Here is a 25,587-nt window from a genome sequence, read left to right as displayed (position 1 = left end):
AGAAGCTCGCTCGAGGTCTGTGAGATAGCTTGCCGAGCTCTGAGAGCTCTAAGTTGAAAATAGTTAGGCTACGTACGGGAGCAATTGAAAAAATTTTGAGCTCACACAAGGTGTACTAGCTTAAACTGGTCAGTCGACAGAGCTTATTCGAGCTCTGTGATTTAAATCAAGCTTATACAAGCTTGCCTGAGCTCTATGAGGTAGCTTGCCGAGCTCTGCGAGCTCGAAGCTCAAAAAAGTTAGGCTACGTACGGGAGCAATTGAACAGCTAGCTCGAGCTCTTTTTCCAGCTGCGTCACCCCAATGAGGGGGAAGCAGAGCTCAACCTAGACCAGCTCAAGCTTCCTCTGGTCGAAGCCCGCTTGAGCGAGGCTCAATGTGAAGAATTATAGAACTTATAGTTGGGTGGCCTTTAAAAAGGCCGGTTTGGTTGGTGTGGAGTACACCTTGAGCTTAAGCTCGCTCTCCTCGGATTCGTCGAGCCAACTGGATGTCCTTGGGCATGATCGTGACTCTCTTGGCGTGGATCGCGCACAAGTTGGTGTCCTCGAACAGGCTGACCAAGTAGCTCTCGCTGGCTTCCTGCAGAGCCATGATGGCAGTGCTCTGGAACCGCAAGTCAGTCTTGAAGTCCTGGGCGATTTCTCTGACCAGTCGCTGGAAGGGCAGCTTTCGGATCAACAGCTCAGTGGACTTCTGGTATCTCCTGATCTCCCTCAGGGCAACGGTTCCTGGTCTGTATCGGTGAGGCTTCTTCACACCGCCGGTGGAAGGTGCGCTCTTCCTTGCAGCCTTGGTAGCCAGTTGCTTCCTGGGTGCCTTTCCTCCGGTACTCTTTCGTGCAGTCTGCTTCGTTCGGGCCATTCTTCGTCAGTTGAGTGTAGCTGAGTTGTAGATGTAGAAGTAGATTTTGGGTGTTAAATTTTGTGAAAATCCGTGAGGTAACCTAGAGATTCAGATCTCCAGAAGCCTTGAGAGCGCTCGATGTATAAAAAAATAGTTAGGCTTGTAAAAGAGCAATAGAAGGAGAGCTCTGGTGAGTCGTTACTTATATATATTAAGGAGCAATTTCAACTATATATATAGTAAAGTATGTGAAGTGCCGACTATTTATACTTGGGTTGGAGGTTACCCGCCAAAAGCGGCATAGGTGATTGGCCCGTGTCTGAGTGATAGCGGAAGCTCAAACTAAGCTCGAATCTGATTGGCTGAGAAGTGAAAAGTTGAAAATTTGGTGTTTCTGCCTCTAGAATTGACCCAAAGCTAATGTCAGCCAGCTACAAACTCAATTGAGCTTATCCTAGCTGAATTGGGTTCGTTAGCTAGCTTTGGAAGCTCAAACTTAGCTATTTCGAGCTGTAAGTTAGAGAGCACAAGGAAGCTCAAATCTGATTGGCTGAGACGTGAAAGCTTAAAATTCTGCTGTCTTTTAGCTCTTAAATTGATCTGGAGCTATTTTAAGCAAGTTACAAGCTCAGTTGAGCTTAGTAGCTCAAATTAGATGCTCAAAGCTAGCTTTTGAGAGCTCGAAATTGCATACAAGCCAATTTGAGCTTGCTAGCTAGAGTACAAAGAGAACTATGCTTTTTGGTGGCCTTTAAAAAGGCCGGTTTGGTGTTGCTCAGAGCAACTAGTTGCAGAAGCTGGTCGTCTACTTGGAGCTGGTGTACTTGGTGACGGCCTTGGTTCCCTCACTGACAGCATGCTTGGCCAGCTCTCCGGGCAACAGCAGTCTGACTGCGGTTTGGATCTCCCGGCTAGAGATGGTTGATCGCTTGTTGTAGTGGGCCAGTTTTGAAGCTTCACCGGCGATTCTCTCGAAGATGTCGTTCACGAAGCTGTTCATGATCGACATAGCCTTGGAGGAGATGCCGGTGTCAGGGTGGACCTGCTTCAGCACCTTGTAGATGTAGAGAGAGTAGGTCTCTCGCCTCTTCTTCTTCTTTTTCTTGTCTCCAGTGGGCTTCTTCTGGGCTTTGCCTGCCTTCTTGACTGCCTTTCCGCTGACTTTGGGTGCCATTGTAGAGATGTAGTTGTAGTGGTGTTGAGTTGTGGATCGAGCAAAAATGCCAACCTAACTTGAAAAATTGTGTTCAAATTGAGCTCGAAGAATACTCAATTCTGATTGGCTCTCAGCTGAAAGCTAAATTAAGCTTCAATTTTGGACTGCCAGTCGAGCTCGAGGCTAGCTAGTTGTGTTAGGCCCCCATGGTTTGCTCTGAGTAGCGTAGCTATGCCTGCTAGGCAGGATAAAAAGATAGAACTTTAAGTTTGGTGGCCTTTAAAAAGGCCGGTTTGGTGTTGAAGCTTGAAAGCTAGCAACTGGTTGAGGTAGAAGCTCTTTACTTCTTGTCAGACTTGGGCTGAGACGAAGACTGCTTCTTGGGTAGGAGCACAGCCTGGATGTTTGGCAGCACACCGCCCTGAGCAATGGTCACTCCGTGGAGCAGCTTGTTCAACTCTTCGTCGTTCCTGATGGCCAACTGCAAGTGTCTGGGGATGATCCTGGACTTCTTGTTGTCTTTAGCAGCGTTGCCAGCCAGCTCAAGGATCTCAGCAGTCAAGTACTCGAGCACAGCAGCAAGGTAGACTGGAGCTCCAGCACCAACTCGCTCAGCGTAGTTGCCCTTGCGGATGAATCGGTGGATTCTTCCAACAGGGAACTGCAGTCCAGCTCGGCTTGATCGGGTCTTGGCCTTGGCTCCAACTTTGCCGCTCTTCGATTTTCCTCCTTTGCCTGACATCGTGTTGTAGTTGTGGTAGAAGCTGTAGATTGACGATTGACTTTACCCGCAATTTGGCTCCCTGTCTTAGGGTAGTAAGTTCAAATCGGCCACCAAGATGGGAGAGCCAATCAGAATCGAGCTAGCATTTTAAGTTAATTTAGATACGCTGAAAACTCTACACTAACTAGCTGAGCTTGTTAGAGCTCTAGCAGAGCTCGTTAGAGCTCTAGTAGAGCTTGACTTAAGAACTGAGATAGTTGGTGGCCTTTAAAAAGGCCGGTTTGGTGCTGCAGCTAGGAGAGCAGCTGGCTAAGAAGCTTCTTAACCTCCGAATCCGTACAAGGTCTTGCCTTGTCTCTTGAGGGCGTAGACGATGTCCATGGCTACAACGGTCTTCCTCTTGGCGTGCTCGGTGTAGGTTACAGCATCCCTGATCACGCTCTCCAAGTAGTTCTTGAGCACTCCTCGGGTCTCTTCGTAGATCAGTCCACTGATACGCTTGACACCTCCTCGTCGAGCAAGACGTCTGATGGCTGGCTTGGTGATGCCTTGGATGTTATCTCTTAAGATCTTTCGGTGCCTCTTTGCTCCTCCTTTGCCAAGTCCTTTTCCTCCCTTTCCTCGTCCAGACATGGTTGTTGCAGTTGTAGTTGTTGTAGAAATTGAAGTAGCAGTTGGGTTTGAGATTGGCAAAAATCGCTAGGTACCTATCAATTTTCGACCGACTTCTCTGCTCTCTGATTGGCCCTCATACCAACAGCCAATGAGAGAGCAGATAATAAGTATTTAAAAAAGTTAGGCACGTAAAGGAGCAATTGAAATTTTTTTTTTGAGCTCCCACAAGACCTTCTACCTCAAACTGGTCAGTCCACAGAGCTTATCAGAGCTATGTGATTTAAATCAAGCTCGTAGAAGCTCGCTCGAGGTCTGTGAGATAGCTTGCCGAGCTCTGAGAGCTCTAAGTTGAAAATAGTTAGGCTACGTACGGGAGCAATTGAAAAAATTTTGAGCTCACACAAGGTGTACTAGCTTAAACTGGTCAGTCGACAGAGCTTATTCGAGCTCTGTGATTTAAATCAAGCTTATACAAGCTTGCCTGAGCTCTATGAGGTAGCTTGCCGAGCTCTGCGAGCTCGAAGCTCAAAAAAGTTAGGCTACGTACGGGAGCAATTGAACAGCTAGCTCGAGCTCTTTTTCCAGCTGCGTCACCCCAATGAGGGGGAAGCAGAGCTCAACCTAGACCAGCTCAAGCTTCCTCTGGTCGAAGCCCGCTTGAGCGAGGCTCAATGTGAAGAATTATAGAACTTATAGTTGGGTGGCCTTTAAAAAGGCCGGTTTGGTTGGTGTGGAGTACACCTTGAGCTTAAGCTCGCTCTCCTCGGATTCGTCGAGCCAACTGGATGTCCTTGGGCATGATCGTGACTCTCTTGGCGTGGATCGCGCACAAGTTGGTGTCCTCGAACAGGCTGACCAAGTAGCTCTCGCTGGCTTCCTGCAGAGCCATGATGGCAGTGCTCTGGAACCGCAAGTCAGTCTTGAAGTCCTGGGCGATTTCTCTGACCAGTCGCTGGAAGGGCAGCTTTCGGATCAACAGCTCAGTGGACTTCTGGTATCTCCTGATCTCCCTCAGGGCAACGGTTCCTGGTCTGTATCGGTGAGGCTTCTTCACACCGCCGGTGGAAGGTGCGCTCTTCCTTGCAGCCTTGGTAGCCAGTTGCTTCCTGGGTGCCTTTCCTCCGGTACTCTTTCGTGCAGTCTGCTTCGTTCGGGCCATTCTTCGTCAGTTGAGTGTAGCTGAGTTGTAGATGTAGAAGTAGATTTTGGGTGTTAAATTTTGTGAAAATCCGTGAGGTAACCTAGAGATTCAGATCTCCAGAAGCCTTGAGAGCGCTCGATGTATAAAAAAATAGTTAGGCTTGTAAAAGAGCAATAGAAGGAGAGCTCTGGTGAGTCGTTACTTATATATATTAAGGAGCAATTTCAACTATATATATAGTAAAGTATGTGAAGTGCCGACTATTTATACTTGGGTTGGAGGTTACCCGCCAAAAGCGGCATAGGTGATTGGCCCGTGTCTGAGTGATAGCGGAAGCTCAAACTAAGCTCGAATCTGATTGGCTGAGAAGTGAAAAGTTGAAAATTTGGTGTTTCTGCCTCTAGAATTGACCCAAAGCTAATGTCAGCCAGCTACAAACTCAATTGAGCTTATCCTAGCTGAATTGGGTTCGTTAGCTAGCTTTGGAAGCTCAAACTTAGCTATTTCGAGCTGTAAGTTAGAGAGCACAAGGAAGCTCAAATCTGATTGGCTGAGACGTGAAAGCTTAAAATTCTGCTGTCTTTTAGCTCTTAAATTGATCTGGAGCTATTTTAAGCAAGTTACAAGCTCAGTTGAGCTTAGTAGCTCAAATTAGATGCTCAAAGCTAGCTTTTGAGAGCTCGAAATTGCATACAAGCCAATTTGAGCTTGCTAGCTAGAGTACAAAGAGAACTATGCTTTTTGGTGGCCTTTAAAAAGGCCGGTTTGGTGTTGCTCAGAGCAACTAGTTGCAGAAGCTGGTCGTCTACTTGGAGCTGGTGTACTTGGTGACGGCCTTGGTTCCCTCACTGACAGCATGCTTGGCCAGCTCTCCGGGCAACAGCAGTCTGACTGCGGTTTGGATCTCCCGGCTAGAGATGGTTGATCGCTTGTTGTAGTGGGCCAGTTTTGAAGCTTCACCGGCGATTCTCTCGAAGATGTCGTTCACGAAGCTGTTCATGATCGACATAGCCTTGGAGGAGATGCCGGTGTCAGGGTGGACCTGCTTCAGCACCTTGTAGATGTAGAGAGAGTAGGTCTCTCGCCTCTTCTTCTTCTTTTTCTTGTCTCCAGTGGGCTTCTTCTGGGCTTTGCCTGCCTTCTTGACTGCCTTTCCGCTGACTTTGGGTGCCATTGTAGAGATGTAGTTGTAGTGGTGTTGAGTTGTGGATCGAGCAAAAATGCCAACCTAACTTGAAAAATTGTGTTCAAATTGAGCTCGAAGAATACTCAATTCTGATTGGCTCTCAGCTGAAAGCTAAATTAAGCTTCAATTTTGGACTGCAAGTCGAGCTCGAGGCTAGCTAGTTGTGTTAGGCCCCCATGGTTTGCTCTGAGTAGCGTAGCTATGCCTGCTAGGCAGGATAAAAAGATAGAACTTTAAGTTTGGTGGCCTTTAAAAAGGCCGGTTTGGTGTTGAAGCTTGAAAGCTAGCAACTGGTTGAGGTAGAAGCTCTTTACTTCTTGTCAGACTTGGGCTGAGACGAAGACTGCTTCTTGGGTAGGAGCACAGTCTGGATGTTTGGCAGCACACCGCCCTGAGCAATGGTCACTCCGTGGAGCAGCTTGTTCAACTCTTCGTCGTTCCTGATGGCCAACTGCAAGTGTCTGGGGATGATCCTGGACTTCTTGTTGTCTTTAGCAGCGTTGCCAGCCAGCTCAAGGATCTCAGCAGTCAAGTACTCGAGCACAGCAGCAAGGTAGACTGGAGCTCCAGCACCAACTCGCTCAGCGTAGTTGCCCTTGCGGATGAATCGGTGGATTCTTCCAACAGGGAACTGCAGTCCAGCTCGGCTTGATCGGGTCTTGGCCTTGGCTCCAACTTTGCCGCTCTTCGATTTTCCTCCTTTGCCTGACATCGTGTTGTAGTTGTGGTAGAAGCTGTAGATTGACGATTGACTTTACCCGCAATTTGGCTCCCTGTCTTAGGGTAGTAAGTTCAAATCGGCCACCAAGATGGGAGAGCCAATCAGAATCGAGCTAGCATTTTAAGTTAATTTAGATACGCTGAAAACTCTACACTAACTAGCTGAGCTTGTTAGAGCTCTAGCAGAGCTCGTTAGAGCTCTAGTAGAGCTTGACTTAAGAACTGAGATAGTTGGTGGCCTTTAAAAAGGCCGGTTTGGTGCTGCAGCTAGGAGAGCAGCTGGCTAAGAAGCTTCTTAACCTCCGAATCCGTACAAGGTCTTGCCTTGTCTCTTGAGGGCGTAGACGATGTCCATGGCTACAACGGTCTTCCTCTTGGCGTGCTCGGTGTAGGTTACAGCATCCCTGATCACGCTCTCCAAGTAGTTCTTGAGCACTCCTCGGGTCTCTTCGTAGATCAGTCCACTGATACGCTTGACACCTCCTCGTCGAGCAAGACGTCTGATGGCTGGCTTGGTGATGCCTTGGATGTTATCTCTTAAGATCTTTCGGTGCCTCTTTGCTCCTCCTTTGCCAAGTCCTTTTCCTCCCTTTCCTCGTCCAGACATGGTTGTTGCAGTTGTAGTTGTTGTAGAAATTGAAGTAGCAGTTGGGTTTGAGATTGGCAAAAATCGCTAGGTACCTATCAATTTTCGACCGACTTCTCTGCTCTCTGATTGGCCCTCATACCAACAGCCAATGAGAGAGCAGATAATAAGTATTTAAAAAAGTTAGGCACGTAAAGGAGCAATTGAAATTTTTTTTTTGAGCTCCCACAAGACCTTCTACCTCAAACTGGTCAGTCCACAGAGCTTATCAGAGCTATGTGATTTAAATCAAGCTCGTAGAAGCTCGCTCGAGGTCTGTGAGATAGCTTGCCGAGCTCTGAGAGCTCTAAGTTGAAAATAGTTAGGCTACGTACGGGAGCAATTGAAAAAATTTTGAGCTCACACAAGGTGTACTAGCTTAAACTGGTCAGTCGACAGAGCTTATTCGAGCTCTGTGATTTAAATCAAGCTTATACAAGCTTGCCTGAGCTCTATGAGGTAGCTTGCCGAGCTCTGCGAGCTCGAAGCTCAAAAAAGTTAGGCTACGTACGGGAGCAATTGAACAGCTAGCTCGAGCTCTTTTTCCAGCTGCGTCACCCCAATGAGGGGGAAGCAGAGCTCAACCTAGACCAGCTCAAGCTTCCTCTGGTCGAAGCCCGCTTGAGCGAGGCTCAATGTGAAGAATTATAGAACTTATAGTTGGGTGGCCTTTAAAAAGGCCGGTTTGGTTGGTGTGGAGTACACCTTGAGCTTAAGCTCGCTCTCCTCGGATTCGTCGAGCCAACTGGATGTCCTTGGGCATGATCGTGACTCTCTTGGCGTGGATCGCGCACAAGTTGGTGTCCTCGAACAGGCTGACCAAGTAGCTCTCGCTGGCTTCCTGCAGAGCCATGATGGCAGTGCTCTGGAACCGCAAGTCAGTCTTGAAGTCCTGGGCGATTTCTCTGACCAGTCGCTGGAAGGGCAGCTTTCGGATCAACAGCTCAGTGGACTTCTGGTATCTCCTGATCTCCCTCAGGGCAACGGTTCCTGGTCTGTATCGGTGAGGCTTCTTCACACCGCCGGTGGAAGGTGCGCTCTTCCTTGCAGCCTTGGTAGCCAGTTGCTTCCTGGGTGCCTTTCCTCCGGTACTCTTTCGTGCAGTCTGCTTCGTTCGGGCCATTCTTCGTCAGTTGAGTGTAGCTGAGTTGTAGATGTAGAAGTAGATTTTGGGTGTTAAATTTTGTGAAAATCCGTGAGGTAACCTAGAGATTCAGATCTCCAGAAGCCTTGAGAGCGCTCGATGTATAAAAAAATAGTTAGGCTTGTAAAAGAGCAATAGAAGGAGAGCTCTGGTGAGTCGTTACTTATATATATTAAGGAGCAATTTCAACTATATATATAGTAAAGTATGTGAAGTGCCGACTATTTATACTTGGGTTGGAGGTTACCCGCCAAAAGCGGCATAGGTGATTGGCCCGTGTCTGAGTGATAGCGGAAGCTCAAACTAAGCTCGAATCTGATTGGCTGAGAAGTGAAAAGTTGAAAATTTGGTGTTTCTGCCTCTAGAATTGACCCAAAGCTAATGTCAGCCAGCTACAAACTCAATTGAGCTTATCCTAGCTGAATTGGGTTCGTTAGCTAGCTTTGGAAGCTCAAACTTAGCTATTTCGAGCTGTAAGTTAGAGAGCACAAGGAAGCTCAAATCTGATTGGCTGAGACGTGAAAGCTTAAAATTCTGCTGTCTTTTAGCTCTTAAATTGATCTGGAGCTATTTTAAGCAAGTTACAAGCTCAGTTGAGCTTAGTAGCTCAAATTAGATGCTCAAAGCTAGCTTTTGAGAGCTCGAAATTGCATACAAGCCAATTTGAGCTTGCTAGCTAGAGTACAAAGAGAACTATGCTTTTTGGTGGCCTTTAAAAAGGCCGGTTTGGTGTTGCTCAGAGCAACTAGTTGCAGAAGCTGGTCGTCTACTTGGAGCTGGTGTACTTGGTGACGGCCTTGGTTCCCTCACTGACAGCATGCTTGGCCAGCTCTCCGGGCAACAGCAGTCTGACTGCGGTTTGGATCTCCCGGCTAGAGATGGTTGATCGCTTGTTGTAGTGGGCCAGTTTTGAAGCTTCACCGGCGATTCTCTCGAAGATGTCGTTCACGAAGCTGTTCATGATCGACATAGCCTTGGAGGAGATGCCGGTGTCAGGGTGGACCTGCTTCAGCACCTTGTAGATGTAGAGAGAGTAGGTCTCTCGCCTCTTCTTCTTCTTTTTCTTGTCTCCAGTGGGCTTCTTCTGGGCTTTGCCTGCCTTCTTGACTGCCTTTCCGCTGACTTTGGGTGCCATTGTAGAGATGTAGTTGTAGTGGTGTTGAGTTGTGGATCGAGTGTAAGTATGTGTTGGTCTGTGACCAGTTAAGCTTCTGAAGCAGACCTGCTGCTCTTTAAGCTGTTAACTTCCGGGTGTTGTTCATCTTGCGGAAAGTTGTTGTTGGAAAATTGCTTGTATTGGTGTGAGTCTGTGTCTGTTGATTGTTGTAGAGTGTCGTTTGATGTTGTTCATCTTGCGGAAAGGTGTTGTTGGAAAATTGCTTGTATTGGTGTGAGTCTGTGTGCGTATGTGTCTGTTGATTGTTGTAGAGTGTCTCGGATTAGTTCTTGTATCTTGGGGTTTGTCTGTGAAGCTCTTTTGAGGTAATTTGAGTTTAGTCTTGTTAGTTCATCTTGAATCGTCTTCATCCTGGTGATTTTATGTACTTCCTCTGTTGGTGTTAGTATTGGTAGATGGTAGGCTATTTTTAGTGCTCTGTTCTGCAATCTTTGTAAGTGACTTGTTGATGCGTTTGCCCACGAAGGTGATGCGTATGTGAATCCTGGTAGAATTGTTGATTGGTACAAAAACTTTAAGACTTTGGATTTGATGCCTTTGGCTCGTAGTACTAGTAGAAAATTGATTTTCCTTGTCGATTTGTCTTCAATTCTTTGTAGATAGTCTTTCCATGTCAGGTTGTTATTTAGGGTAACTCCAAGAAATTTAGTGGTTGTTGATGGTTCGATCTCTTCGTTCTGTAGCATTAATTTGCAGTCATTCTTCTTGCGTCTTGTAAAAAGTACAAAGTTTGTCTTCTCCGGGTTCACGTCTATCTTCCATTTCTGGCACCATGCTTCAAGTTTGTTTAGGCCACCTTGTAGTCTGTGTGTTGCATTCTTGCTTGTGTTTGAACTTGTGTAAATTGCTATGTCGTCGGCATATTGTGATATTGTTGTTAGACCTGCTTCTGGTTTGCTTACATAGATGTTGAAAAGGATTGGACTGATTACACTTCCTTGTGGTACTCCTGCACTGGGTGTGAAACTTTCGGCTTTGGCTTGGTGGTATACTACTGTTAACTGTCGGTCTGTCAGAAAACTCTTGGTCCATTTTACAATCCACTTCGGACAGTTGATCTCTAGTAGTCTGTAGTATAAGCCTTCGTGCCAGACAGAGTCAAAGGCTCGTTGCACGTCTAGAAATGCTGCTGCAACGGGTTGCTTCCAGTTATTCTCTTTATAGATTGTCTCTGTTAGACAGAGTAAATTGTCGGTGGTGCATCGTTTGCTTCGGTATGCACTTTGAAAGTGTCCGAAGATGTCGTGATCTTCGCAGTGTACTAGTAGCTGCTCTTTGACAAAACATTCGCAGATCTTCCCGATACAGCTTGTAAGTGAGAGTGGTCTATAGTTTTTGGGATCTTTGTGGTCTTTCTCGGGTTTTGGTAACATTGATACTGTCGCTTGTTTCCAGCCTAAAGGAACGTAGCCACTTCTCAGCGATTGTACTATGATTTGTCTTAGTACTTCTAGTACGTTGATGGGCAGGTTTTTCATCGCTTTGTAGCTAACTTTGTCTTGTCCTGGGGCAGTGTTTTTTCTGTGATTGATCACGTCTTTGAGTTGCTTTAAGCTAATTTCTGTTTGTGCAAAACCTGTCTGTTCCAGTTGAAAGTCTTGGATTTTCGCCTGTGACACCTTGTCATGTACTTTCTGTTCATGCGTTAGAGCTGCCTGAGAGTTTGTTATATTTGTCGTCATGTTTGCTTTGAGCATCTTAGCGAAGTGGTTCGCAGCGTCTTGATTTGTCATTTTCAGTTTACTCGTTCGTTTAGGTCTTGTGCCTGTGAGCTTTTTTACTGCTTTCCAGAAATTCTGTTGTGTTGGTCCTTTGTTCATTTCACTGAGTAGTTTGAGTTGGTTTTCTTCTTCTACTGTCTGTTTTAGCTGTCTGATGTCTTTCTTTGTTTTGTTTAGCTTTGTACACAGGTCTTTGTAGTCATTGGTGTCGTGTTGGTCATATCGTCTCATCTTTTGTTTTTGTCGTTCAAGTTTGTGTTTGTTTCTGACTAGTTCGACTAGTTGTGGGTTCGTGAATTGGGGCTTGTGTTCTTTGAGGCTGCCTTGGTAGCATTTGTCAATGTGTTTGGCTATCTGGTCAGCTTCTCGAGCTAGACCTTCGTCAGTTTTGATTGAGTCAGGGTTGAACTTGTAGTTCGTTACAGTACCTCTGAATTTTCGCCAGTTTGGTTTTGTGCATGTTCTCTTTGGAACAGTTAGTTCGTACTCTGCAATTGTCATGTAGTGATCGCTTGGTGTTGTGTCCGACACTTCAAAGTTCGTGCATAAGCAAGCCATTTTTGGTGATGCAAAGTGTAAGTCTAGGACTGAGTCACTTTGGTGTGTTGGTTCGGAACCGTTCAAGATGAAGTAGTTGTGCATGAGAGCGTCTACAACTCTTCCGTTGCTGTTGGTTGCTCTTGCTTTTGGGTTGACAGATTTGATCTGTGCGTTGAAGTCTCCAACGATGATGTGCTTTGGATCTTTTCCATTGAAAGTCACGTTCTCTATCTCTGCGTTTGGGCTAAGGTAAACACTTGTTACAGTGATACCCATTGTGTTGATCTTGATCGTCTCGCATACTTTTCTTCGTTCTCTGTGGTTTTGGTTTATGTGCTGTGCTTGTTCCAGTACTTGGTACTGTATGTTGTCTCTGATGTAAATTGCCGAGCCTGTGACACTGTCACAGATTGCCGCTGCAAGGTTAAAGTTTTGTAGTTTTGGTGGATGTTTGGTTTTTGTTTCGTTGAAGCAGACTATAGTGATGTTGTGTTTCGCTAGAAGATCTTGGATCTCCAGTTTGTGCTTGTTTATACTTCTGCAGTTGAGTTGTGCTATCTTGAGTCTATTCATTTTGGTTTGTTGTTGTTGTTTTGATTTCGGGAGCTACTATGTCTGCTGCTGCTTGCTTCTCTGTGTGTTTTTGTATTTTGTTTTGCTTTTATGTTTGATGTTAACAGCTCAGTGAAATCTATTTTCTCGAATTGAGTTCTAACTGCATTGCTGACTGTTTCGTTAATTTTCTCACATGATTTAGCGACAGCTTTGGTGATTGCATCGGTTATCTTTTCGTCCATGGCTTTTTGCACTGCTTTTTCGACTTGATCGGCTATTGTAGTTTCAACAGTTTCTTTAATGTACTGCTGTATGTCCTCTTTGCTCATGGTTGGTTGTGGTTTGACTGCTTGAGCGTAGTTGTTTTGCACAGTTCGTTGCAGATGTTTGACTGCTTGAGCGTAGTTTTGCACTTTTGGTTGTGCTTTTTGGGCTTCGACTTGAGCTGTCTTGTAAACCGGGCATCCTTTGTACTGCGCCGGGTGTTCGCCTCTGCAGTTGATGCATTGAACTTGCTGCTTTGGAGTTTTGCAGTCTCTGACTGCATGGTTGTCGCCACATCTGAGGCATCGTTGCTGGTTCGGACAGTTTATGGCCATATGGCCGAAATTTTGGCATTTGTAACACTGTGTTACTCGTGGTTCTGTTTTGGATGCTTCGCATCGTTTTCGTTCGTTGCAGATGTAGACCCCAATGTCGATTGCCTTTCTGCAGGCTAGGTCATCATCTGTGAAAACTCTGATGAGTTGTGTTGGCTTGTCTAGGCTTCTGCTTTGGATTCGGAAGAGCTTTGCTACCTTGATGTTGTTGATCTCCTCAAGTTCAGATTGGATGTCAGCTTCGCTGAGTTGTTCACTGACTCTTGAGATAACAAAGCTGGAAATTTGTTTCTTGTTGGGTTGATTTGTCTTGTGTTGTCTGCCTCCGATTTTTACTCCCGTGTCGGGAAACAGGTTTTCGAGGTTGGTTTGGGTGATAATTTGGGCTATTTGAGGCGATTCAGGCTTGATTGAATAGCCTAGGCCAGTCTTGAGGTCCCTGGTTTGACCAGGATATTGTACTTTAGTCAGGTTACGTATTGATTTGGTGAAAGTCATTCGGCTTGGAATTTTGTCTTTTGCAAAGCTTATGTAGATAATGTTCGTGAAGTGTTGCTTTGAGCTTGTGAAGGGTCTTTTGTTGCTTTGAGCTTGTGATTCTTCCGCTTTGCGCTTTCGATTAGTTGCTTGACTTTGCTCCATTGTCGGTTGCCTTTTAGGCGAAGCGTCATCAAGATTGTCTTGCCAGTTTTCTGAATGCATTGTCGGTTGCCCTTTGGGCACATTCTTGAACTGTTGTCGTTTTACTGTGTTGTAAGCAGCATGTTGATCTTGGTTTGGTCCCATTGTCAGTTGCCTTTGAGGCGAGGCCTTTCCTTGATCATTGCTTGTTGGTGTCAGGCTTCCTTCGATTATTAACTCGGAATTAGATTCGTCGTCGCTTTGGTCGTAGTTTGCGATTGCTGATGCCATTTGGGAGTTAAGGGATGATGGCATTGTGGGGGGGGGAGTCTCTTCACTCACTATGTGAGCCGGACTGCTCCTTCTTGCACCGGAGTGCTCCTTCTTCACTCACTATGTGAGCCGGACTGCTCTTGTGGGGGGGGGGGAGTATCTTCACTCACTATGTGAGCCCGACTGCTCCTTCTTGCACCTTCTTCGTCTTTGTCCTTCCTTTCTTCCTCTTTGTCCTTCCTTTCTTCCTCTTTGTCCTTCCTCTTCCCTCTAGTCTCTTTCTTCTTGCACCCTCTTCGTCCTTCTGGGCACTTTCTCCTTCCCTCTAGACCCTCTTCCGTCGGGTTACTCTTGGTAGGTCCAACAATAACGACAGAGTAGAGGTTGTCCAAGTAAGCAATTGCAGACCCGGTCGCAACGTATCTCTGTCTCCTAGAATGCTAGCACCGCTTTCGCAATGTGTCGCTTAGACTAGGGTGTTATAGGGACCAACCAACTTCTAGATCTGCGTTCGTGACACTCTCTCGGAGGGACAAAAAGCCAATCAGGACTGCGACCGATCCAAGTCAGAACCCAGGTTGGCTGCGCACCGTTGGGTTTGCAAGTGCCGGTTTGGGACTTGGTTCCAATAGCACCTTTATACAGGCTTTATCGGCCGACTTATGACTCTTGAAAAAGAGTGCTTTCCTGGGGCAGTTGTTTCCTTGGGTGTGGTGTTGAGTTGTGGATCGAGCAAAAATGCCAACCTAACTTGAAAAATTGTGTTCAAATTGAGCTCGAAGAATACTCAATTCTGATTGGCTCTCAGCTGAAAGCTAAATTAAGCTTCAATTTTGGACTGCCAGTCGAGCTCGAGGCTAGCTAGTTGTGTTAGGCCCCCATGGTTTGCTCTGAGTAGCGTAGCTATGCCTGCTAGGCAGGATAAAAAGATAGAACTTTAAGTTTGGTGGCCTTTAAAAAGGCCGGTTTGGTGTTGAAGCTTGAAAGCTAGCAACTGGTTGAGGTAGAAGCTCTTTACTTCTTGTCAGACTTGGGCTGAGACGAAGACTGCTTCTTGGGTAGGAGCACAGCCTGGATGTTTGGCAGCACACCGCCCTGAGCAATGGTCACTCCGTGGAGCAGCTTGTTCAACTCTTCGTCGTTCCTGATGGCCAACTGCAAGTGTCTGGGGATGATCCTGGACTTCTTGTTGTCTTTAGCAGCGTTGCCAGCCAGCTCAAGGATCTCAGCAGTCAAGTACTCGAGCACAGCAGCAAGGTAGACTGGAGCTCCAGCACCAACTCGCTCAGCGTAGTTGCCCTTGCGGATGAATCGGTGGATTCTTCCAACAGGGAACTGCAGTCCAGCTCGGCTTGATCGGGTCTTGGCCTTGGCTCCAACTTTGCCGCTCTTCGATTTTCCTCCTTTGCCTGACATCGTGTTGTAGTTGTGGTAGAAGCTGTAGATTGACGATTGACTTTACCCGCAATTTGGCTCCCTGTCTTAGGGTAGTAAGTTCAAATCGGCCACCAAGATGGGAGAGCCAATCAGAATCGAGCTAGCATTTTAAGTTAATTTAGATACGCTGAAAACTCTACACTAACTAGCTGAGCTTGTTAGAGCTCTAGCAGAGCTCGTTAGAGCTCTAGTAGAGCTTGACTTAAGAACTGAGATAGTTGGTGGCCTTTAAAAAGGCCGGTTTGGTGCTGCAGCTAGGAGAGCAGCTGGCTAAGAAGCTTCTTAACCTCCGAATCCGTACAAGGTCTTGCCTTGTCTCTTGAGGGCGTAGACGATGTCCATGGCTACAACGGTCTTCCTCTTGGCGTGCTCGGTGTAGGTTACAGCATCCCTGATCACGCTCTCCAAGTAGTTCTTGAGCACTCCTCGGGTCTCTTCGTAGATCAGTCCACTGATACGCTTGACACCTCCTCGTCGAGCAAGACGTCTGATGGCTGGCTTGGTGATGCCTTGGATGTTATCTCTTAAGATCTTTCGGTGCCTCTTTGCTCCTCCTTTGCCAAGTCCTTTTCCTCCCTTTCCTCGTCCAGACATGGTTGTTGCAGTTGTAGTTGTTGTAGAAATTGAAGTAGCAGTTGGGTTTGAGATTGGCAAAAATCGCTAGGTACCTATCAATTTTCGACCGACTTCTCTGCTCTCTGATTGGCCCTCATACCAACAGCCAATGAGAGAGCAGATAATAAGTATTTAAAAAAGTTAGGCACGTAAAGGAGCAATTGAAATTTTTTTTTTGAGCTCCCACAAGACCTTCTACCTCAAACTGGTCAGTCCACAGAGCTTATCAGAGCTATGTGATTTAAATCAAGCTCGTAGAAGCTCGCTCGAGGTCTGTGAGATAGCTTGCCGAGCTCTGAGAGCTCTAAGTTGAAAATAGTTAGGCTACGTACGGGAGCAATTGAAAAAATTTTGAGCTCACACAAGGTGTACTAGCTTAAACTGGTCAGTCGACAGAGCTTATTCGAGCTCTGTGATTTAAATCAAGCTTATACAAGCTTGCCTGAGCTCTATGAGGTAGCTTGCCGAGCTCTGCGAGCTCGAAGCTCAAAAAAGTTAGGCTACGTACGGGAGCAATTGAACAGCTAGCTCGAGCTCTTTTTCCAGCTGCGTCACCCCAATGAGGGGGAAGCAGAGCTCAACCTAGACCAGCTCAAGCTTCCTCTGGTCGAAGCCCGCTTGAGCGAGGCTCAATGTGAAGAATTATAGAACTTATAGTTGGGTGGCCTTTAAAAAGGCCGGTTTGGTTGGTGTGGAGTACACCTTGAGCTTAAGCTCGCTCTCCTCGGATTCGTCGAGCCAACTGGATGTCCTTGGGCATGATCGTGACTCTCTTGGCGTGGATCGCGCACAAGTTGGTGTCCTCGAACAGGCTGACCAAGTAGCTCTCGCTGGCTTCCTGCAGAGCCATGATGGCAGTGCTCTGGAACCGCAAGTCAGTCTTGAAGTCCTGGGCGATTTCTCTGACCAGTCGCTGGAAGGGCAGCTTTCGGATCAACAGCTCAGTGGACTTCTGGTATCTCCTGATCTCCCTCAGGGCAACGGTTCCTGGTCTGTATCGGTGAGGCTTCTTCACACCGCCGGTGGAAGGTGCGCTCTTCCTTGCAGCCTTGGTAGCCAGTTGCTTCCTGGGTGCCTTTCCTCCGGTACTCTTTCGTGCAGTCTGCTTCGTTCGGGCCATTCTTCGTCAGTTGAGTGTAGCTGAGTTGTAGATGTAGAAGTAGATTTTGGGTGTTAAATTTTGTGAAAATCCGTGAGGTAACCTAGAGATTCAGATCTCCAGAAGCCTTGAGAGCGCTCGATGTATAAAAAAATAGTTAGGCTTGTAAAAGAGCAATAGAAGGAGAGCTCTGGTGAGTCGTTACTTATATATATTAAGGAGCAATTTCAACTATATATATAGTAAAGTATGTGAAGTGCCGACTATTTATACTTGGGTTGGAGGTTACCCGCCAAAAGCGGCATAGGTGATTGGCCCGTGTCTGAGTGATAGCGGAAGCTCAAACTAAGCTCGAATCTGATTGGCTGAGAAGTGAAAAGTTGAAAATTTGGTGTTTCTGCCTCTAGAATTGACCCAAAGCTAATGTCAGCCAGCTACAAACTCAATTGAGCTTATCCTAGCTGAATTGGGTTCGTTAGCTAGCTTTGGAAGCTCAAACTTAGCTATTTCGAGCTGTAAGTTAGAGAGCACAAGGAAGCTCAAATCTGATTGGCTGAGACGTGAAAGCTTAAAATTCTGCTGTCTTTTAGCTCTTAAATTGATCTGGAGCTATTTTAAGCAAGTTACAAGCTCAGTTGAGCTTAGTAGCTCAAATTAGATGCTCAAAGCTAGCTTTTGAGAGCTCGAAATTGCATACAAGCCAATTTGAGCTTGCTAGCTAGAGTACAAAGAGAACTATGCTTTTTGGTGGCCTTTAAAAAGGCCGGTTTGGTGTTGCTCAGAGCAACTAGTTGCAGAAGCTGGTCGTCTACTTGGAGCTGGTGTACTTGGTGACGGCCTTGGTTCCCTCACTGACAGCATGCTTGGCCAGCTCTCCGGGCAACAGCAGTCTGACTGCGGTTTGGATCTCCCGGCTAGAGATGGTTGATCGCTTGTTGTAGTGGGCCAGTTTTGAAGCTTCACCGGCGATTCTCTCGAAGATGTCGTTCACGAAGCTGTTCATGATCGACATAGCCTTGGAGGAGATGCCGGTGTCAGGGTGGACCTGCTTCAGCACCTTGTAGATGTAGAGAGAGTAGGTCTCTCGCCTCTTCTTCTTCTTTTTCTTGTCTCCAGTGGGCTTCTTCTGGGCTTTGCCTGCCTTCTTGACTGCCTTTCCGCTGACTTTGGGTGCCATTGTAGAGATGTAGTTGTAGTGGTGTTGAGTTGTGGATCGAGCAAAAATGCCAACCTAACTTGAAAAATTGTGTTCAAATTGAGCTCGAAGAATACTCAATTCTGATTGGCTCTCAGCTGAAAGCTAAATTAAGCTTCAATTTTGGACTGCAAGTCGAGCTCGAGGCTAGCTAGTTGTGTTAGGCCCCCATGGTTTGCTCTGAGTAGCGTAGCTATGCCTGCTAGGCAGGATAAAAAGATAGAACTTTAAGTTTGGTGGCCTTTAAAAAGGCCGGTTTGGTGTTGAAGCTTGAAAGCTAGCAACTGGTTGAGGTAGAAGCTCTTTACTTCTTGTCAGACTTGGGCTGAGACGAAGACTGCTTCTTGGGTAGGAGCACAGTCTGGATGTTTGGCAGCACACCGCCCTGAGCAATGGTCACTCCGTGGAGCAGCTTGTTCAACTCTTCGTCGTTCCTGATGGCCAACTGCAAGTGTCTGGGGATGATCCTGGACTTCTTGTTGTCTTTAGCAGCGTTGCCAGCCAGCTCAAGGATCTCAGCAGTCAAGTACTCGAGCACAGCAGCAAGGTAGACTGGAGCTCCAGCACCAACTCGCTCAGCGTAGTTGCCCTTGCGGATGAATCGGTGGATTCTTCCAACAGGGAACTGCAGTCCAGCTCGGCTTGATCGGGTCTTGGCCTTGGCTCCAACTTTGCCGCTCTTCGATTTTCCTCCTTTGCCTGACATCGTGTTGTAGTTGTGGTAGAAGCTGTAGATTGACGATTGACTTTACCCGCAATTTGGCTCCCTGTCTTAGGGTAGTAAGTTCAAATCGGCCACCAAGATGGGAGAGCCAATCAGAATCGAGCTAGCATTTTAAGTTAATTTAGATACGCTGAAAACTCTACACTAACTAGCTGAGCTTGTTAGAGCTCTAGCAGAGCTCGTTAGAGCTCTAGTAGAGCTTGACTTAAGAACTGAGATAGTTGGTGGCCTTTAAAAAGGCCGGTTTGGTGCTGCAGCTAGGAGAGCAGCTGGCTAAGAAGCTTCTTAACCTCCGAATCCGTACAAGGTCTTGCCTTGTCTCTTGAGGGCGTAGACGATGTCCATGGCTACAACGGTCTTCCTCTTGGCGTGCTCGGTGTAGGTTACAGCATCCCTGATCACGCTCTCCAAGTAGTTCTTGAGCACTCCTCGGGTCTCTTCGTAGATCAGTCCACTGATACGCTTGACACCTCCTCGTCGAGCAAGACGTCTGATGGCTGGCTTGGTGATGCCTTGGATGTTATCTCTTAAGATCTTTCGGTGCCTCTTTGCTCCTCCTTTGCCAAGTCCTTTTCCTCCCTTTCCTCGTCCAGACATGGTTGTTGCAGTTGTAGTTGTTGTAGAAATTGAAGTAGCAGTTGGGTTTGAGATTGGCAAAAATCGCTAGGTACCTATCAATTTTCGACCGACTTCTCTGCTCTCTGATTGGCCCTCATACCAACAGCCAATGAGAGAGCAGATAATAAGTATTTAAAAAAGTTAGGCACGTAAAGGAGCAATTGAAATTTTTTTTTTGAGCTCCCACAAGACCTTCTACCTCAAACTGGTCAGTCCACAGAGCTTATCAGAGCTATGTGATTTAAATCAAGCTCGTAGAAGCTCGCTCGAGGTCTGTGAGATAGCTTGCCGAGCTCTGAGAGCTCTAAGTTGAAAATAGTTAGGCTACGTACGGGAGCAATTGAAAAAATTTTGAGCTCACACAAGGTGTACTAGCTTAAACTGGTCAGTCGACAGAGCTTATTCGAGCTCTGTGATTTAAATCAAGCTTATACAAGCTTGCCTGAGCTCTATGAGGTAGCTTGCCGAGCTCTGCGAGCTCGAAGCTCAAAAAAGTTAGGCTACGTACGGGAGCAATTGAACAGCTAGCTCGAGCTCTTTTTCCAGCTGCGTCACCCCAATGAGGGGGAAGCAGAGCTCAACCTAGACCAGCTCAAGCTTCCTCTGGTCGAAGCCCGCTTGAGCGAGGCTCAATGTGAAGAATTATAGAACTTATAGTTGGGTGGCCTTTAAAAAGGCCGGTTTGGTTGGTGTGGAGTACACCTTGAGCTTAAGCTCGCTCTCCTCGGATTCGTCGAGCCAACTGGATGTCCTTGGGCATGATCGTGACTCTCTTGGCGTGGATCGCGCACAAGTTGGTGTCCTCGAACAGGCTGACCAAGTAGCTCTCGCTGGCTTCCTGCAGAGCCATGATGGCAGTGCTCTGGAACCGCAAGTCAGTCTTGAAGTCCTGGGCGATTTCTCTGACCAGTCGCTGGAAGGGCAGCTTTCGGATCAACAGCTCAGTGGACTTCTGGTATCTCCTGATCTCCCTCAGGGCAACGGTTCCTGGTCTGTATCGGTGAGGCTTCTTCACACCGCCGGTGGAAGGTGCGCTCTTCCTTGCAGCCTTGGTAGCCAGTTGCTTCCTGGGTGCCTTTCCTCCGGTACTCTTTCGTGCAGTCTGCTTCGTTCGGGCCATTCTTCGTCAGTTGAGTGTAGCTGAGTTGTAGATGTAGAAGTAGATTTTGGGTGTTAAATTTTGTGAAAATCCGTGAGGTAACCTAGAGATTCAGATCTCCAGAAGCCTTGAGAGCGCTCGATGTATAAAAAAATAGTTAGGCTTGTAAAAGAGCAATAGAAGGAGAGCTCTGGTGAGTCGTTACTTATATATATTAAGGAGCAATTTCAACTATATATATAGTAAAGTATGTGAAGTGCCGACTATTTATACTTGGGTTGGAGGTTACCCGCCAAAAGCGGCATAGGTGATTGGCCCGTGTCTGAGTGATAGCGGAAGCTCAAACTAAGCTCGAATCTGATTGGCTGAGAAGTGAAAAGTTGAAAATTTGGTGTTTCTGCCTCTAGAATTGACCCAAAGCTAATGTCAGCCAGCTACAAACTCAATTGAGCTTATCCTAGCTGAATTGGGTTCGTTAGCTAGCTTTGGAAGCTCAAACTTAGCTATTTCGAGCTGTAAGTTAGAGAGCACAAGGAAGCTCAAATCTGATTGGCTGAGACGTGAAAGCTTAAAATTCTGCTGTCTTTTAGCTCTTAAATTGATCTGGAGCTATTTTAAGCAAGTTACAAGCTCAGTTGAGCTTAGTAGCTCAAATTAGATGCTCAAAGCTAGCTTTTGAGAGCTCGAAATTGCATACAAGCCAATTTGAGCTTGCTAGCTAGAGTACAAAGAGAACTATGCTTTTTGGTGGCCTTTAAAAAGGCCGGTTTGGTGTTGCTCAGAGCAACTAGTTGCAGAAGCTGGTCGTCTACTTGGAGCTGGTGTACTTGGTGACGGCCTTGGTTCCCTCACTGACAGCATGCTTGGCCAGCTCTCCGGGCAACAGCAGTCTGACTGCGGTTTGGATCTCCCGGCTAGAGATGGTTGATCGCTTGTTGTAGTGGGCCAGTTTTGAAGCTTCACCGGCGATTCTCTCGAAGATGTCGTTCACGAAGCTGTTCATGATCGACATAGCCTTGGAGGAGATGCCGGTGTCAGGGTGGACCTGCTTCAGCACCTTGTAGATGTAGAGAGAGTAGGTCTCTCGCCTCTTCTTCTTCTTTTTCTTGTCTCCAGTGGGCTTCTTCTGGGCTTTGCCTGCCTTCTTGACTGCCTTTCCGCTGACTTTGGGTGCCATTGTAGAGATGTAGTTGTAGTGGTGTTGAGTTGTGGATCGAGCAAAAATGCCAACCTAACTTGAAAAATTGTGTTCAAATTGAGCTCGAAGAATACTCAATTCTGATTGGCTCTCAGCTGAAAGCTAAATTAAGCTTCAATTTTGGACTGCAAGTCGAGCTCGAGGCTAGCTAGTTGTGTTAGGCCCCCATGGTTTGCTCTGAGTAGCGTAGCTATGCCTGCTAGGCAGGATAAAAAGATAGAACTTTAAGTTTGGTGGCCTTTAAAAAGGCCGGTTTGGTGTTGAAGCTTGAAAGCTAGCAACTGGTTGAGGTAGAAGCTCTTTACTTCTTGTCAGACTTGGGCTGAGACGAAGACTGCTTCTTGGGTAGGAGCACAGCCTGGATGTTTGGCAGCACACCGCCCTGAGCAATGGTCACTCCGTGGAGCAGCTTGTTCAACTCTTCGTCGTTCCTGATGGCCAACTGCAAGTGTCTGGGGATGATCCTGGACTTCTTGTTGTCTTTAGCAGCGTTGCCAGCCAGCTCAAGGATCTCAGCAGTCAAGTACTCGAGCACAGCAGCAAGGTAGACTGGAGCTCCAGCACCAACTCGCTCAGCGTAGTTGCCCTTGCGGATGAATCGGTGGATTCTTCCAACAGGGAACTGCAGTCCAGCTCGGCTTGATCGGGTCTTGGCCTTGGCTCCAACTTTGCCGCTCTTCGATTTTCCTCCTTTGCCTGACATCGTGTTGTAGTTGTGGTAGAAGCTGTAGATTGACGATTGACTTTACCCGCAATTTGGCTCCCTGTCTTAGGGTAGTAAGTTCAAATCGGCCACCAAGATGGGAGAGCCAATCAGAATCGAGCTAGCATTTTAAGTTAATTTAGATACGCTGAAAACTCTACACTAACTAGCTGAGCTTGTTAGAGCTCTAGCAGAGCTCGTTAGAGCTCTAGTAGAGCTTGACTTAAGAACTGAGATAGTTGGTGGCCTTTAAAAAGGCCGGTTTGGTGCTGCAGCTAGGAGAGCAGCTGGCTAAGAAGCTTCTTAACCTCCGAATCCGTACAAGGTCTTGCCTTGTCTCTTGAGGGCGTAGACGATGTCCATGGCTACAACGGTCTTCCTCTTGGCGTGCTCGGTGTAGGTTACAGCATCCCTGATCACGCTCTCCAAGTAGTTCTTGAGCACTCCTCGGGTCTCTTCGTAGATCAGTCCACTGATACGCTTGACACCTCCTCGTCGAGCAAGACGTCTGATGGCTGGCTTGGTGATGCCTTGGATGTTATCTCTTAAGATCTTTCGGTGCCTCTTTGCTCCTCCTTTGCCAAGTCCTTTTCCTCCCTTTCCTCGTCCAGACATGGTTGTTGCAGTTGTAGTTGTTGTAGAAATTGAAGTAGCAGTTGGGTTTGAGATTGGCAAAAATCGCTAGGTACCTATCAATTTTCGACCGACTTCTCTGCTCTCTGATTGGCCCTCATACCAACAGCCAATGAGAGAGCAGATAATAAGTATTTAAAAAAGTTAGGCACGTAAAGGAGCAATTGAAATTTTTTTTTTGAGCTCCCACAAGACCTTCTACCTCAAACTGGTCAGTCCACAGAGCTTATCAGAGCTATGTGATTTAAATCAAGCTCGTAGAAGCTCGCTCGAGGTCTGTGAGATAGCTTGCCGAGCTCTGAGAGCTCTAAGTTGAAAATAGTTAGGCTACGTACGGGAGCAATTGAAAAAATTTTGAGCTCACACAAGGTGTACTAGCTTAAACTGGTCAGTCGACAGAGCTTATTCGAGCTCTGTGATTTAAATCAAGCTTATACAAGCTTGCCTGAGCTCTATGAGGTAGCTTGCCGAGCTCTGCGAGCTCGAAGCTCAAAAAAGTTAGGCTACGTACGGGAGCAATTGAACAGCTAGCTCGAGCTCTTTTTCCAGCTGCGTCACCCCAATGAGGGGGAAGCAGAGCTCAACCTAGACCAGCTCAAGCTTCCTCTGGTCGAAGCCCGCTTGAGCGAGGCTCAATGTGAAGAATTATAGAACTTATAGTTGGGTGGCCTTTAAAAAGGCCGGTTTGGTTGGTGTGGAGTACACCTTGAGCTTAAGCTCGCTCTCCTCGGATTCGTCGAGCCAACTGGATGTCCTTGGGCATGATCGTGACTCTCTTGGCGTGGATCGCGCACAAGTTGGTGTCCTCGAACAGGCTGACCAAGTAGCTCTCGCTGGCTTCCTGCAGAGCCATGATGGCAGTGCTCTGGAACCGCAAGTCAGTCTTGAAGTCCTGGGCGATTTCTCTGACCAGTCGCTGGAAGGGCAGCTTTCGGATCAACAGCTCAGTGGACTTCTGGTATCTCCTGATCTCCCTCAGGGCAACGGTTCCTGGTCTGTATCGGTGAGGCTTCTTCACACCGCCGGTGGAAGGTGCGCTCTTCCTTGCAGCCTTGGTAGCCAGTTGCTTCCTGGGTGCCTTTCCTCCGGTACTCTTTCGTGCAGTCTGCTTCGTTCGGGCCATTCTTCGTCAGTTGAGTGTAGCTGAGTTGTAGATGTAGAAGTAGATTTTGGGTGTTAAATTTTGTGAAAATCCGTGAGGTAACCTAGAGATTCAGATCTCCAGAAGCCTTGAGAGCGCTCGATGTATAAAAAAATAGTTAGGCTTGTAAAAGAGCAATAGAAGGAGAGCTCTGGTGAGTCGTTACTTATATATATTAAGGAGCAATTTCAACTATATATATAGTAAAGTATGTGAAGTGCCGACTATTTATACTTGGGTTGGAGGTTACCCGCCAAAAGCGGCATAGGTGATTGGCCCGTGTCTGAGTGATAGCGGAAGCTCAAACTAAGCTCGAATCTGATTGGCTGAGAAGTGAAAAGTTGAAAATTTGGTGTTTCTGCCTCTAGAATTGACCCAAAGCTAATGTCAGCCAGCTACAAACTCAATTGAGCTTATCCTAGCTGAATTGGGTTCGTTAGCTAGCTTTGGAAGCTCAAACTTAGCTATTTCGAGCTGTAAGTTAGAGAGCACAAGGAAGCTCAAATCTGATTGGCTGAGACGTGAAAGCTTAAAATTCTGCTGTCTTTTAGCTCTTAAATTGATCTGGAGCTATTTTAAGCAAGTTACAAGCTCAGTTGAGCTTAGTAGCTCAAATTAGATGCTCAAAGCTAGCTTTTGAGAGCTCGAAATTGCATACAAGCCAATTTGAGCTTGCTAGCTAGAGTACAAAGAGAACTATGCTTTTTGGTGGCCTTTAAAAAGGCCGGTTTGGTGTTGCTCAGAGCAACTAGTTGCAGAAGCTGGTCGTCTACTTGGAGCTGGTGTACTTGGTGACGGCCTTGGTTCCCTCACTGACAGCATGCTTGGCCAGCTCTCCGGGCAACAGCAGTCTGACTGCGGTTTGGATCTCCCGGCTAGAGATGGTTGATCGCTTGTTGTAGTGGGCCAGTTTTGAAGCTTCACCGGCGATTCTCTCGAAGATGTCGTTCACGAAGCTGTTCATGATCGACATAGCCTTGGAGGAGATGCCGGTGTCAGGGTGGACCTGCTTCAGCACCTTGTAGATGTAGAGAGAGTAGGTCTCTCGCCTCTTCTTCTTCTTTTTCTTGTCTCCAGTGGGCTTCTTCTGGGCTTTGCCTGCCTTCTTGACTGCCTTTCCGCTGACTTTGGGTGCCATTGTAGAGATGTAGTTGTAGTGGTGTTGAGTTGTGGATCGAGCAAAAATGCCAACCTAACTTGAAAAATTGTGTTCAAATTGAGCTCGAAGAATACTCAATTCTGATTGGCTCTCAGCTGAAAGCTAAATTAAGCTTCAATTTTGGACTGCAAGTCGAGCTCGAGGCTAGCTAGTTGTGTTAGGCCCCCATGGTTTGCTCTGAGTAGCGTAGCTATGCCTGCTAGGCAGGATAAAAAGATAGAACTTTAAGTTTGGTGGCCTTTAAAAAGGCCGGTTTGGTGTTGAAGCTTGAAAGCTAGCAACTGGTTGAGGTAGAAGCTCTTTACTTCTTGTCAGACTTGGGC

The 25,587-nt window shown here is 46.9% G+C and overlaps 16 protein-coding genes across 16 annotated transcripts; all 16 read right to left on the bottom strand.

Annotated features, from left to right (window-relative positions):
- Nucleotides 1-434: 434 nt before the first annotated feature.
- On the bottom strand, nt 435-901 carry LOC134856056 (histone H3). Its single transcript, XM_063872427.1, has one exon. It carries the CDS (start codon nt 862-864, stop codon nt 454-456), a length of 411 nt encoding a protein of 136 aa, XP_063728497.1. The 5' UTR covers nt 865-901; the 3' UTR covers nt 435-453.
- A 694-nt stretch (nt 902-1,595) lies between these two features.
- On the bottom strand, nt 1,596-2,030 carry LOC134856067 (histone H2B.1/H2B.2). The gene has a single exon (XM_063872438.1). It carries the CDS (start codon nt 2,018-2,020, stop codon nt 1,652-1,654), a length of 369 nt encoding a protein of 122 aa, XP_063728508.1. The 5' UTR covers nt 2,021-2,030; the 3' UTR covers nt 1,596-1,651.
- Nucleotides 2,031-2,313: 283 nt separating this feature from the next.
- LOC134856059 (late histone H2A.2.2) lies at nt 2,314-2,761 on the bottom strand. Its single transcript, XM_063872431.1, has one exon. The coding sequence runs from the start codon at nt 2,742-2,744 to the stop codon at nt 2,343-2,345; it is 402 nt and encodes a 133-aa protein (XP_063728501.1). The 5' UTR covers nt 2,745-2,761; the 3' UTR covers nt 2,314-2,342.
- Nucleotides 2,762-3,047: 286 nt separating this feature from the next.
- On the bottom strand, nt 3,048-7,035 carry LOC134856070 (uncharacterized). Its single transcript, XM_063872442.1, has 4 exons — nt 6,689-7,035; nt 4,753-4,882; nt 4,172-4,501; nt 3,048-3,375 (listed from the first exon to the last, which is right to left on the bottom strand). The coding sequence occupies exons 1-4, from the start codon at nt 6,993-6,995 to the stop codon at nt 3,048-3,050; spliced, it is 1,095 nt and encodes a 364-aa protein (XP_063728512.1). The 5' UTR covers nt 6,996-7,035.
- Nucleotides 5,232-5,666, bottom strand: LOC134856066 (histone H2B.1/H2B.2). The gene has a single exon (XM_063872437.1). It carries the CDS (start codon nt 5,654-5,656, stop codon nt 5,288-5,290), a length of 369 nt encoding a protein of 122 aa, XP_063728507.1. The 5' UTR covers nt 5,657-5,666; the 3' UTR covers nt 5,232-5,287.
- On the bottom strand, nt 5,967-6,397 carry LOC134856062 (histone H2A-beta, sperm-like). Its single transcript, XM_063872434.1, has one exon. The coding sequence runs from the start codon at nt 6,378-6,380 to the stop codon at nt 5,979-5,981; it is 402 nt and encodes a 133-aa protein (XP_063728504.1). The 5' UTR covers nt 6,381-6,397; the 3' UTR covers nt 5,967-5,978.
- A 1,832-nt stretch (nt 7,036-8,867) lies between the features above and the next one.
- On the bottom strand, nt 8,868-9,304 carry LOC134856063 (histone H2B.1/H2B.2). Its single transcript, XM_063872435.1, has one exon. It carries the CDS (start codon nt 9,290-9,292, stop codon nt 8,924-8,926), a length of 369 nt encoding a protein of 122 aa, XP_063728505.1. The 5' UTR covers nt 9,293-9,304; the 3' UTR covers nt 8,868-8,923.
- Nucleotides 9,305-14,628: 5,324 nt separating this feature from the next.
- Nucleotides 14,629-15,076, bottom strand: LOC134856058 (late histone H2A.2.2). Its single transcript, XM_063872430.1, has one exon. It carries the CDS (start codon nt 15,057-15,059, stop codon nt 14,658-14,660), a length of 402 nt encoding a protein of 133 aa, XP_063728500.1. The 5' UTR covers nt 15,060-15,076; the 3' UTR covers nt 14,629-14,657.
- A 286-nt stretch (nt 15,077-15,362) lies between these two features.
- On the bottom strand, nt 15,363-15,714 carry LOC134856069 (histone H4). The gene has a single exon (XM_063872441.1). The coding sequence runs from the start codon at nt 15,672-15,674 to the stop codon at nt 15,363-15,365; it is 312 nt and encodes a 103-aa protein (XP_063728511.1). The 5' UTR covers nt 15,675-15,714.
- A 1,832-nt stretch (nt 15,715-17,546) lies between these two features.
- LOC134856054 (histone H2B.1/H2B.2) lies at nt 17,547-17,981 on the bottom strand. The gene has a single exon (XM_063872425.1). It carries the CDS (start codon nt 17,969-17,971, stop codon nt 17,603-17,605), a length of 369 nt encoding a protein of 122 aa, XP_063728495.1. The 5' UTR covers nt 17,972-17,981; the 3' UTR covers nt 17,547-17,602.
- A 300-nt stretch (nt 17,982-18,281) lies between these two features.
- LOC134856061 (histone H2A-beta, sperm-like) lies at nt 18,282-18,712 on the bottom strand. The gene has a single exon (XM_063872433.1). It carries the CDS (start codon nt 18,693-18,695, stop codon nt 18,294-18,296), a length of 402 nt encoding a protein of 133 aa, XP_063728503.1. The 5' UTR covers nt 18,696-18,712; the 3' UTR covers nt 18,282-18,293.
- Nucleotides 18,713-18,998: 286 nt separating this feature from the next.
- LOC134856055 (uncharacterized) lies at nt 18,999-22,986 on the bottom strand. The gene is made up of 4 exons (XM_063872426.1): nt 22,640-22,986; nt 20,704-20,833; nt 20,123-20,452; nt 18,999-19,326 (listed from the first exon to the last, which is right to left on the bottom strand). Exons 1-4 carry the CDS (start codon nt 22,944-22,946, stop codon nt 18,999-19,001), a joined length of 1,095 nt encoding a protein of 364 aa, XP_063728496.1. The 5' UTR covers nt 22,947-22,986.
- Nucleotides 21,183-21,617, bottom strand: LOC134856065 (histone H2B.1/H2B.2). The gene has a single exon (XM_063872436.1). It carries the CDS (start codon nt 21,605-21,607, stop codon nt 21,239-21,241), a length of 369 nt encoding a protein of 122 aa, XP_063728506.1. The 5' UTR covers nt 21,608-21,617; the 3' UTR covers nt 21,183-21,238.
- LOC134856060 (late histone H2A.2.2) lies at nt 21,901-22,348 on the bottom strand. Its single transcript, XM_063872432.1, has one exon. The coding sequence runs from the start codon at nt 22,329-22,331 to the stop codon at nt 21,930-21,932; it is 402 nt and encodes a 133-aa protein (XP_063728502.1). The 5' UTR covers nt 22,332-22,348; the 3' UTR covers nt 21,901-21,929.
- A 671-nt stretch (nt 22,987-23,657) lies between the features above and the next one.
- LOC134856057 (histone H3) lies at nt 23,658-24,124 on the bottom strand. The gene has a single exon (XM_063872429.1). The coding sequence runs from the start codon at nt 24,085-24,087 to the stop codon at nt 23,677-23,679; it is 411 nt and encodes a 136-aa protein (XP_063728499.1). The 5' UTR covers nt 24,088-24,124; the 3' UTR covers nt 23,658-23,676.
- A 694-nt stretch (nt 24,125-24,818) lies between these two features.
- LOC134856068 (histone H2B.1/H2B.2) lies at nt 24,819-25,253 on the bottom strand. Its single transcript, XM_063872440.1, has one exon. The coding sequence runs from the start codon at nt 25,241-25,243 to the stop codon at nt 24,875-24,877; it is 369 nt and encodes a 122-aa protein (XP_063728510.1). The 5' UTR covers nt 25,244-25,253; the 3' UTR covers nt 24,819-24,874.
- Between the last annotated feature and the right edge of the window lie 334 nt (nt 25,254-25,587).

The sequence above is a fragment of the Symsagittifera roscoffensis genome, unplaced genomic scaffold (assembly GCF_963678635.1).
Source record: "Symsagittifera roscoffensis unplaced genomic scaffold, txSymRosc1.1 SCAFFOLD_630, whole genome shotgun sequence".
NCBI lineage: Eukaryota > Metazoa > Xenacoelomorpha > Acoela > Convolutidae > Symsagittifera > Symsagittifera roscoffensis.
Note: the sequence above shows the minus strand (reverse complement) of the source record. Positions and strands in the feature narration are given on the sequence as shown.